The 12,208-nt window shown below is 46.4% G+C and overlaps 1 protein-coding gene across 5 annotated transcripts in view; it reads left to right on the top strand.

The window, feature by feature from the left end:
* KIF24 (kinesin family member 24) overlaps nt 1-9,408 on the top strand; it is a 31,948-nt gene extending 22,540 nt beyond the window's left edge. For all 5 annotated transcript variants that reach the window (XM_081929568.1, XM_081929567.1, XM_081929564.1 and 2 more), the window contains exons 8-13: nt 839-944; nt 1,965-2,036; nt 2,779-2,888; nt 5,755-8,085; nt 8,611-8,704; nt 8,973-9,408. In XM_081929568.1, the coding sequence (XP_081785694.1) occupies nt 839-944; nt 1,965-2,036; nt 2,779-2,888; nt 5,755-8,085; nt 8,611-8,704; nt 8,973-9,113 (2,854 nt within the window). In that variant the 3' untranslated portion in view covers nt 9,114-9,408. The remainder of the gene's footprint in view (nt 1-838; nt 945-1,964; nt 2,037-2,778; nt 2,889-5,754; nt 8,086-8,610; nt 8,705-8,972) is intronic.
* The last annotated feature ends 2,800 nt before the right edge of the window (nt 9,409-12,208 follow it).

The following is a 12,208-nucleotide window of genomic DNA, read 5'->3' as shown; positions in this document are numbered from 1 at the left end:
CCATCAGGAACACCTCTGTTTTCCTGAGTAGTCACCCTCCAGCTACAGATGGAACATGGAAAAGGTTCGGTCCCATACTGTAGATCCTGCTGACTGAGCAGATTGGTGCTGGAGGCTCTCTTGGACATAAGCCACTTAGGGCTTACCGTTCTTATGTTGACTGGTTGGGGATGGAAATGGCTCAGGTAGTCTGATGGAATGGTTGTCGCTAAGTGACAATAGGAGGGAGGCCCAAAGGCAGCAGCAGTGAAGGTGGAAAAGCTGGCTTAAATGGCTTCGAGCAAGCACGTCTCTAGGTGTTGAGGATAAAACCTCACTCTGGACCTGCTGGAAGAATTACTGTATTTTTCGCTCCATAAGACGCACCTAGGTTTTAGAGGGGGAATGCAAGGGGGGGAAATTCTTTAAAGGGAGCACTGAGCAAAGCCTGTATGCATCCCAGGCTCTGCTCAGCGCTCCCTTTCATGAGCCGTGTGGAGCATGTGTGCAGCTCTTGGGGGCTTTTCCCCGAGGAGGGAGAAGGGCAGCCCATCAGTCCTTTCCACCACCACCCAGAAAAGCCCCCAAGACCCACGCTCCCTCTAAAGAGCCACGTGAAGGGACTGACAGGCTGCCCTTCTCCCTCCTCAGAGAAAAGCCCCCAAGAGCCGCACACACACTCCACGTGACTCTTTAAAGGGAGTGCTGAGCAGAGCCTCCTGCCTGCATTCGTTCCATAAGACGCACACACACTTCCCCTTACTTTTTAGGAGGGGGAAAGTGTGTCTTATGGAGTGAAAAATACGGTAATTAATTAAAAGATGGGTAAGGTTGTGCTAAAATGATTTTGGTTTTCCAGGATCTCCTTCATTGACCTGGCTGGCAGCGAGAGAGCTGCAGATGCCAGGGACTCCGACCGGCAGACAAAAATGGAAGGTGCAGAAATAAATCAAAGTCTTCTGGCTGTAAGTTGGTGTGAATTTTGCTTCTTTTGAGATTATTTGAAGGGCTGCAATACAGTTCCTAATATTTGACAGTGATTTTTTAGAAGATGGCATTGTTTAGTAGAGTACCAGATCTGGATGCTGGTGCAGGAATAGGAGACGTTTAAGACTGAGCCACAATGGGCCCTCACAAACTTCACATCCTGTTTTCGGCTTGCAAAAATCCTCCACCATGGAAATAAAGTAGTGATGCTCTTTGCTTCTGCTGGGTACTATTTCTTTCTTTCTTTCTCTCTCCCTTTTTTATAAGACAGATGGTGCCAGAATGAGGACAGAATGCATTGCCCTAACGTTGATTCGGATTCAGAATGTTATCACTTTACCAAATCTCATTGTCTGCATTGCATAGTCAAAAGGGCCAATCCTGAACCTTCTAAGAAGACTCAGAACCTGATTATAAACCGGGTCTTGCCCTAGAAGCTGCAAATAAACTGCTGAAAGAGGAGATGGGTTGGGGGGAACCTTTGCCTTGGAGAGTCAGTGTCAGTGGGACCAAACTAGGCTAGATGAAGCGGTGGCCTCATTCAACAGAGGTCTGTAGTCTATAGAGAGCGCAGAAATCCTGAAATGCTGAATTCATGGGCTTTTTGTGCCAAGGAAAGACTCTCTAGGCATGTAACACAGAAAAAGGAAGTTTGCAATCTTCCTTCTTACCCTTGGTTTTTAGGGGCAATGGGCGTATAACATAAGCTGCCCCCCCCCAAGAAAAAACCACCGGGGAAAGCAACAGACGGTTGCTCCATGGTCCCAAGCACTGGTGACTGACCTAAAGATTGCTACTCTGATGCCTGCTCCAGTCATTGCAATCTTGAGTAGAGCCAGGGAGGAACTGGCAATATCCCTCTGCTTGCAAAGGCCCATCCAATACTTTGAGAGCCTCTGCTAAAGAGCAAAGTGTGGTCTTGTGAAAAAACAACCCTGTGTGCTGCCATTTTTACATTCGCTCACTGTGTGAGGCCACCTGTTGTTGTCTTTCTCTAGCTGAAAGAGTGCATCCGCGCCCTGGATCAGGAACATGCTCATACTCCCTTCAGGCAAAGCAAACTCACTCAGGTAAGGCCCGGGTCAACACCAGAACACTTTCCCCAAAGGCTGCTTTAAACGAGCGTTACTCCAGGGTTTGCGGATGGGAAGAAAAGCAACGTTAACAAATGGGTTCAAGTTACAGGGAAACAGCACCATTCTGTGCTCTAAACTTGCTTTGTTTTTAAACTCTCAAATGGCTTTTTCCTCCTCAGTGAGCTCTGGGAATTGTAGTTTTGTGAGAATGCTGTACATTCCCTGACAGAATCCCAGATCCCCACAGTTGCAAAATACAATGTGGTCTCCTTGGATATCTGGAATAAATTCCATTTAAAGTGTTTTCCCAATAAAGTTTGGAATTCCATGGCGGGAGGAAACCTTGGATTGGCTGGCTTGCATCCCAGGCATCCTGTTGAGGTCAGGAGTAGTGTACATATCAGGCTAAGACACTTCATGGCACGTTCTCTCAGCCTAGCCTACCTCACATGGTTGCTGTAAGGATAAAATGAGAAGTTTTTAATATTTAATGCTGTATTGTTTTTAACACTCGATTGGGAGCCGCCCAGAGTGGCTGGGGAGGCTCAACCAGATGGGCGGGGTATAAATAATAAATAATAATAATGATAATAATAATAATATAAACTTTTGAAAAGCAGTTACCATCGTTTATTCAGTACCGTTTTATTTAGTTCAGAATGGGTAACAGCGATCTTTAAAAATGTGTTTGGGCTAAAGAGCTTTAAGATGTGCCTTCCGTCCCTCTCCCTTCCAGGTCCTGAAAGATTCTTTTGTTGGCAATTCCAAGACCTGCATGATAGCCAATGTCTCCCCCAGCCACATTGCGACTGAGCACACCTTAAACACCTTGCGCTATGCAGACAGGTAAGTGGTGGCACTGAACCAAAATGGACTCACTGGAATCACTCCTGGGCCCTGTGAGATTCCAGATTGTGCAGTTGTGATGCAAATATTACCTTTTGTTGCCTAGCTTCACTTATAAGGTGATGTGTTGCTGGTTCCTATCTTTAACTGCCACTTCTTGTCAAGAGTGGGTTGGAGGTTGAGCTCTTCTGTCCCTCCAGTTCCAAGGAACAAGCTGCTGGCCTTACCATCAATCCATGGTTTAAACTGATGAGCAGCCTTGGTTTGTGATCTGAGCTACGCTGGCAGCTTCTTTTCTTTATGGGAAACAAGACGAATGGCACATTCCATCGGGAACTTTTTACACTGCAAGCTTCACTGAAATTACCAAGAATCGCACAGTGATAAAGACGCCTGTAAAGCTGGGCTGCCACCCAGAAACATAAACAAAAATGCAGCTCAGATATTTATTGGTGTCTTGAACTTGTTTTAGATGCTAGAATCTATATTTAGCTAGTGGATTAAAATGACTGGTGGAGTGAATATTTCTAGCCAAATAAACTTGCTTAACTGTGGCTTGGTCCATTGCAAGAAGCAAGTGAAAAGACATTTCTTGAGATTTCAACAGATAGTTATAAATGTATATGCATTTGTTTAAATTTGCACCCCACCATTCCTCCCAGCTATAACTATAAGAAATCCTCCAGAGTTCCTACTTAATTGGCACTATTCTATTGGGGACGCTTGTCAGGGTCTACATCCTGCTCCCCCCCCCCCCCCCGGGACTGGAAATGGGTGTCAGCGAGGGCAAAGCTGAAGAATCCTATGTTGACAAAAGACAGTGTGCTGGGTGCTATACAAAGAATCACAAATCCAACTTAATGGTGTAACGTTGGAAAATGTTGACCACTTTACCTACCTGGGCAGTTATCTTTCCACAAGGGCCGGCATTGATCCAAAATCCAGCATCGCCTGAGCTCTGCGAGTGCGGCTTTCTCTCAATTGAAGTGCAGAGTGTTTGAGGACCGGGACATTCACAGGGAAACCAAAATGCTTGTTTACAAAGCTATCGTACTACCAACATTACTATATGCTTGTGAAACATGGACCACTTATAAAGGCCATCTTTAACTCCTCAAAAGATTCCATCAACAGTGTCTCTGAAAAATTTTACACATCACTTGGGAAGACAGGCAAACTAATGCCAGTGTACTGGAAGAAGCAAAGATCACCAGTGTCAAAGCAGAGATTCTTCAACATCAACTTCGTTGGACAGGTCATGTTGTTCAGATGCCTGATTATTGTCTTCCAAAGCAATTACTTTATTCCCAGTTTAAGAATGGAAAGTGAAATACCAGTGTACAACAAAATAAGTTTAAAGATGTTGCCAAGGCAAATCTAAAAAATGTAACATAAACACTGGAGATAACATAAACACATAAAAAGGAGAAACGTGCTAAGAGGAAGGCATGTTTGGCAAACCCTCACTGTGATCAACTTCCGCCCAAAAGCTATGGCCTCCACAGTCACTTACAGACTCACTGTTTAGACTGTTTTCATGGAAAACCATCTTACTTGGCTACAAGTGATCACCAAAGAAAGAAGACCCCCCCCCAAATAATGAAGTGATACAATCTGTAGCAAGGGGCTGGTAGTTACATGAGGTGCAGTCAGCAGTGAGGATCTAGTGACAGTAGAGGAGCAGCAGGGTGAATTGGGGATTTCAGGAAAAGCTTTGCTGCAGCTTAGATCTTGAAGAATTCTAAAGAGAAGAGTTGGTTGGTGAATGAAGAGGGCTTTGAAACACATAGCAAAAACTGGTAACTGGAACCTGGGAAGGAAACAAAAGGACCCAAAGAGAGGCAATATTCAGGGCAAGTGAAGAGTTGGGAACAAAGAGGGAAGCAGCTTTTATTTTTAAAAATAACTTCACCACACACCCAGATTCCTATTTTCCCAAACCATATGCAGATTCTCCCTTATATAACTTTTGACAGGAGCAAGGTGGAAAGTGCCTAGCGAGTCAGTCTCATAACCACCTCTCTGCATCTATGCTCCAACCAAAGACAACATTTCCATTTACCCTGCAAGCCCCAATGTGTGGGAGTCCAATTAGGGGTGACCTCACCTCAAAACCTATGAAATCCTCTCCTATGTGCTTTTGAGGGCCTGGACCAGTATAGATTAAGATTGCAGTTTCTGCTCAGCCTCAGATCTTACAAGATCTGAACACCTGAAATGAACACAAATGAAGGGAATAAAGCTTGCATCAATATCCTCAAGCACAACTGCTAACTTATGTCTCATTTCTTCCTGTCCCCCTGACTTGCCACCAAAGAGACCCCCTCCCACTGACTGGACCCCCAGCCCCTGGCAAAGTATTCCCCCTCCTACCCCATATTGGGTCCTGCTACTCTTTTTCTGTCCTATGAAGAGCTTCCTAAGAAAGAAACTCAGAAGATGATGTGTTTCATAAGCGGATGAAGAAATCGGGCAGAAACTAAATAAGGGCATTTGGGTTCTACCTTCGTCTATCTTGATATGAAAGATTTGTGGAAATCCCTCCTGCCAATGTAGAGCCATTGGTTCTGATGGAACTGCAGCAGGATAAGTATTCCTTAAAACTGCCCACAGAAAGAGCTCGTCTGGTACTGTGGCTAATGGGCTCCACTACAAATTGGGGAGGCTCCAGTTCAGAACTGAGCAAGTGGCTGTGTTGAGAGGGCTGTGATCTTTATTGCATGGTTGCTGTAAGGCCTGCAAGGAGATAATGTATCGCAAGGGCCCTAAACACTTGTAAATACTAGAGACATTCTAGGCGTTATGTGATAATAAAATCTGGGCTTGAAAGCCTTTCTTTCCCTAATGTCCATCTTTTCATTCCCAGGGTGAAAGAGTTGAAGAGAGGGATGAAATTTTGTACACCTGTTGCACAGCGACGGCGAACGCCAGGCAGCGTATCTCCCAAACGCATTCAGAGTTCTCTTTGCGTGCAAGGCGGGGAAAAGAGCTCTCCTAAGAAAGTGAAGCTGGGGTTGCAGCAGCCCCCAACACCTACAGCTTCCAAGGCGAAGGCTTCACCTTTGGGGTTTCACCCGCTGCACCCTCCTTTCTCTTCCACCCCGAAAGGACAGGCCCGCAAAGGTCATTTTGGTCCCCTGTGGCTCGGCCGCACCAGCCCAGTTAAAGGCGTTCCGAGGGCAGGTCCAGCGGCCAAAAAGACAACAGAAGACTCACTGCTGCATCCTGGGAACAGCCTCTTTGGGAAGGACTTTGGGTCCAGGAGAGAAAGCAGCCAAGCAGACAGACCTCGAGCCAAGTGCCTGAAAGCCCAACCTGTGCAGAAACAGCTCATTTCCAGAGCTGATTTTTCCTTTGCTGACACGGACCAACCATCCTTCCGCACAGAGGAAGGCAGTAGAGTGTTTGCAGAGCAGTGCACTGCAGCATGGACAAGGCTCCCACCCCACCAGAAAGACCGGGAGCAACACCTCCGCCTTTATCACCAGCAGTTCCAGCAGCCTCCTATTCTGCAGCAGAAGCTGAACTACCAACCCCTGGAGAAGTTCTTGGCCCAGTACATGCCTCAGGAGATCCGGGTGAAGCAGGAGCCCCCTTGCCAGGCTCTGGCATCTCCTCCCCAGTGCCGTGACGAGACGATGCAGCTGGAGGATCTGGAGGACAGCGACTTCAGCGAGGATTCCTTCTCCGTCGGTCCCAGCCGGAGGAAGCCGGAGGCAGAAGCCGGAAGGGAATGCAGCCAGGGGGGTTCGTTTTTCCTTCATCAGAGAGAATGTGCTGAAGGGCAGGAAGTCCAGGGTGGGCAAGACCTGCTTTTCAAACCATGCAAGCTTGAGAGTAAAGGCACAGCTTTGCCAGGGGTGGAGGAGGCCTGCATGAGCTGCGAGGAAGGCAACAGCAGTCTGCTGGACTGGAGCACAGAGGACACCTCGGCAGGCAGTTCTTCTCCAAAGAACGACGTGCCAGAGAAGCCTTACTGCTCGCAAGACAACACTGTGTGCAACAGGCTAAGCACCGAAGAATCGCTTCTGGGGCAAAAAGAGCTCAGATGCGCAGATCTACCTCTAAGCTGCCCTGATGAACAATTCCCTGGGACAGAAAAGGCAATGCAAAGCCCACCTTCGGCCCATACCTTGGGATCCCCAAACTCTGCTGTGGGCTGCCTGATGGAAGACTCTTTCAAAGGGAGAGATGGTCCTCTTTCAGGTACCGCAGGAAAAGGGCATCTCCAAACAGGAACAGGCCTTTGTGGGACTCTGGATTTTTCAGTGGATGTTGCTACTAGAGAGATGACCCCTTTGGCTGTAACCCTTCTCAACGCTTTGACAACACGCAACCCAGAAGACAACCCTTCCCACCAGCAGCAAGGAAAGGCTCCACAGAAGGAGGAGATGGTCGAAAAGAAACCCTTTGGCCCCAGAAAGCAACTAGATGAGGGCACTAGGCACCTTCATGGGGGAAAATCATCCCCTGCGCCCAGTCTATATGAAACGGGTAATTGGAGGAGAAACGTTGGCTTGGTGCTTTCGCCGCAAGCCAAGACTGAGTGGCTTTCGCAGCCATGTCAGAGCCCAAAGGTTTCTTCTCCCTTGGGCTTGAGTGAACTGTATGGTTGTATTTGTGGATACTCACCCAGAGATGGAGGCCTGGTGGATCTCCTCTCCCCACACAGAGACAGCGGAGGCACCCTGCTCCTTAGTAACCTGCAGGTCAGTGAGTATGTGACCAGCCCACAGTATGATGCAGACACCGAAGCAACCATGATTTCCTCATTGAGCTGTTCAGGGCAATTCAGCCTGGGGGAAGAGGATGGCTCCAAGTCCATGACACAGCTCAAACATACCAATACAGGGAGGGAAACCTCCATTTCAAAGGCACTCTCCATCTCTAATGATTCAGGGAAGAAGGAATTCGCTGGGGAGAGCCTCACACCGCAGCCCAGCTTGGCATTTGGGAAACTGGAACTTGGCCATTTGCAGGAAGCATTCAAATTGACATTCAGTAGTGACGAAATGGGGCTTCTTAAGAACGACTTTTCTCAGAATGTGTTTATGCACACACCTTCAGACGATGCAGAACATGATTCAGAGGTTGTCTCCAAAGAGGTGAACACCAGGTCTTCCAAGAACACATTGAATTCTTCTAGCCCACAGGATTTATCTCCAAGCTCACTCCAGTATAAGGAAGCTTTAGGAAGGTGAGTTTTCTGGATTCTATCCCCCACCCACTCCCCATTTACAATGGTTGGCAGCTGGTAGAAAAACATCTTAGCCACTGGGTAGATCAGAGGGCTATGTCCTTTGCAGAGAGCAAAACCCACGGCCATTTCTGTAGCAACAACCCTGTGTTTCTAGTGCAACAACTATGAAAATATGAGTGAGCTGTGGAGAAGCTCCCACTTCAAATGTTGCAGGCAGCATTAGGCAAACCATGGTCTGTCAACCTGTCATTTGCAGTATAGGGACAATTAGACTCTGGGTGGCTGTCAGAATTACTGAGAATGGGAGTGACGTGCTCTGAATGCTCAAACGCTAAATAAAGGCTACATACTGTCTGTCCTCAGCTTCCCCCTTTTCCAGAAAAAGGTTTGTCAGGATGGCTGCAGAATGGGCCTGGCGAGCTGGTTTAGCTTTCACAGGCCAAATCTGAGAGTTGACAGTTGCAGCGAGGCAACACTGAGGATTTTGTTACCAGGGTTTTTATTTTTAATTGTCCCCAATAGGCAGTTTGTGCTCCAAATCCATCAGGAACAGCTGGATGAAATGGCAGCCCTCTGTTTCCAGGAAGAGGGCTTGATCAGTAAAATGTCAGAGCTGGTGAGTCGTGTTTGAATATTCTTTAAAGGGCCTCTCCCCCCCCTTGCAGCCGTGCTTATTTCTCCATGGATCATCTTTTGTTGTTTGGAGCTGCATGAGCTGCATACTGTGTGCAGTCTGCTGGGGTTGTGAAGGTGAGTCCCTTCAGCAAACATTGAAAAACACAGGGCAAGCAACTTGCAACTCTGATTCTAAAAATACCCTTCACTTGTAGAGTTCATGATCTTTAACACACCCATCCTTATTCCTTACATTTTCCCTCTGCTAGGATTTTGAGGACTTTGTGGCGCAGCTAGATGAAATCCTGGCGCTGAAATCCAAATGCATCCAAAGATTGCGAAGCCAGCTGCAGCCTATTCTAGCTGCTCCTGCAGGTGGGACGGCACCAGACAACTTCCCTATGAAATAGCAGCATGGGTGAGGACTGCGCTGAAGCATTTGACCTTCAGTGACCAGCAGCTCAAGACAGTGAGGACTTCCAAAAGTTTGGGTCTTCTACATGGCATGTGCTTGAAGACTTAAGGCTTAACTTTAGCAGCATAAACTCAGCGGAAGTCCAGATTGTGTGCTCTGCCATTCATCTAAATACTTGACCACTGTGGCAAGACTTTGAGAAGGGGATCAAGTGATTCCTTTTCTCCTGCCATCACTCAGGCAACTTCACATTTATGGCAGTTTTGCGTAGTGACAAAAAACAATAGAAAACCCAGTGCAGTGTAGCCTTTAAGAAAACAGTACTAGCTACTACCAAAGCCCCGTATGGCTAGGCTGCTTTGGCAGCTTGAAGTGTCTAAAGTATCAAGAGAGCCAGTGGACCTGTTTATCAGCATTACAGATCAGAGACACAGAGTTCACATTCTTGTAGTTATCCCTCTCTTCTCCCCTCAGCCGTATTTACCAAGCATTCTACACTTGTGCCTTGGCGATCTGCTCATCAGGTGCTTCCACGCTAACTAAAAAGGTTTATTTTCAGATTTGCCCTTTTAAAATTGCATTTTATTTTCAGGATTCACTTTCTTTTACGGTTGTCTCTTTTTTTGACTGTAAGCTTTAAAACTGTTTTTGATGTTGTATTTTATATTGTTGTAACCCATTCTGGGACCTTAGTGTGAAGGGCAGGCACTAAATTAAATAACAACAGCTGATTTCAGTCAAGCCTGGGTGGGCATCACTTTGCTCCACACATGACCTTCAAGAGCTTCGTGAAGATGGGTTAGAAGAAGCAAGCTGTCAGACTGCAAGTGGGAAGGCAGGGTGACATGGTGCCTGAAGCCTTTGCATGACTGTCGTAAACATAATGTGCCTAACAGCTCTGTGAAATTGGTGCTCTCGTCTTGCTAGACAGGATTTCTAAGCAGGAACTTTTGACAGAACCAAGCCACTTTTATCAAGCCATCAACACTAGTCTGAACGAACAGAACTCAATCCAACTTGTACAAAAATAAGTGAATACTTGCTTTATGGCAGCAGCCCCAAAGAGGATGCAGGCATTATGCACAATAGCTTTGCAGCATACTAGTCCATCTTGTGAATGAGGCTTTTCCAAGATGGTGGAGAGAAACAATATTAAAAGGATTCACAGAAAGTGATAACTGGAAGTTTTGAAACCCCAAACAAGAGCATAGGGCAGCAAAAGCCAGTATCCTTTAAAACCTTGCCTGCCTTGGAGAACACAGTGCTGCACATCACGATAGCTGCTCTTAATTTGTTTCCTTCCATGCGTCAGGGAGACAGCGTAGTCAGGAGTTGAGATTTACTCTGTCAAGCCCATCGCTTATGAAAGATGGGCTTGGTATCCATAACAGGGTTGTTCTACCCCAAAGTTCATCTAAGTTGGAAGCTTAGCAGTCAGGCAGCAATATTTTCCACTTAGGTGGTGCCTCCTGACTACATACGTACCCTTATTTCACAAGAGTAGCATCAGCATTCACATGCCAATAGATGCCACAACCTCATCTCACCCCGTTCTGGCTTGACCTTTGTGACTTCAACCCAGCAGTTCAGGGGTCACAGCACTGTCCTTACAGCAACATTGGTCATTCCCTTTCCCACATACCAAGCACCAACTAACCACGTCACATTCAGAGCAGCAGAAGCAGCTCTTTGACTGACCTTTCCCACCGCTAAAGGAAATCATGTGCACATTAAGTCCTGGTGCAGGTACGTTCCTTGGCAGGTATAAACCCAGCAGGGACACAGTTCCTGCTTTTCAGGTACAACTTAACCAATTAGTAAAATGGTCGAGAATCTAGCTGAGTGGCATTACACGAGAGCTGTGTACTACAATACATGGACATGTTTCTAAGAGTTCTTTGTTTTAAGAGTCAGTAGGTTAAAGTGAATTCACTTAGAATATTATGCATGTTGCTTTTCTACTGAATTTTTAATTGAAGTAAAAAGATAATTGAGCAAAACTTGCACAGAGGTCTAAATTGTGTCAAATTCAGTATTCTGATAAAATGTAATTTGGTTTGAATGCAAAAGTAGTTCACAGCATGGCAGAAGTGCTAAATAGCAGCAGCTGCTGCTGCTGCTGCGAAACAAACTGATGTGCAACAGGATCAGTAGTTGCTTTTGGCTGCAGATATGAGAGGCTGACAACATCCTGATCACAACTCAAGTAAATTGTCCAGCAGCAGAGGCCTCCCTCAAGGGAGGAAATGGTAGAAAGGCTTTTCTGCCAGTACACACAGTGCAGCAAATCACATTTCCCTGTGCTCTGACCATTGCAGCAGTTTGTGGCTGCAGGATCCACACGTGACTCTCAAAGCACTTGATCAGCAGCAACTTGCTTTGGTTCTGCCACCAAAACCTGCACCTTATTGTGTTGCAGCATTCTTCCTTTCAATGTCTCATTTAGTAATGAAGTGTCTCTTGTCAAAGCTGTTCGATCCCTCCCTTGAAATGCCAGAGCCGAGCCGCTGTCATTAGGAAAGCGATAGGTTAAGGGCTTACATTATAACTCCGGTGTAAAAACATGGTCAGCCATAGGGCTCTGCTCCAGATTCATCCATTGAGTGCTTGTTTACATTCAAAATTCAGACACACTATCAGGGCTTTACTATCAGTTCTCACCTTCTATACCTGGGGGTGATAGTTTATGCATGAGATATAGTTCCTTTTCTGTTCAAAGTGATTTGATACATCTAAAACCAATTCTAATCACAGAGTCACTGCTGCTGTCACAGGACACTACTGCTTGGGTCACTGACAACACAGTATGTCCCCATATTGAATTATGAGCTCCACAGATAAATTCTACTATTGTTTCCATTATCCCTTATGGTAGTGGAGATGGCAGCTTCTACCGAGATCAATGGCTCCTAACTGAACTCAAATCAGGTATTGAAAAAGTTTGGTAGTGGGGTGTTGCCCCAGTCGTGTGGGACAGGCCCCGAGATCCAGGTTGCGGAAAAGTGTTTTCATACTGTACTTGCTGAAGTCTATGTAGTGACCTGGGGGGGGGGGGCAGAGAGAGATTACTGCAGGGATGTTCACTGGAGA

Source organism: Podarcis melisellensis (genome assembly GCF_964234715.1).
Source record: "Podarcis melisellensis genome assembly, chromosome: 11".
Classification (NCBI taxonomy): Eukaryota; Metazoa; Chordata; class Lepidosauria; order Squamata; family Lacertidae; genus Podarcis; species Podarcis melisellensis.
Note: the sequence above shows the minus strand (reverse complement) of the source record. Positions and strands in the feature narration are given on the sequence as shown.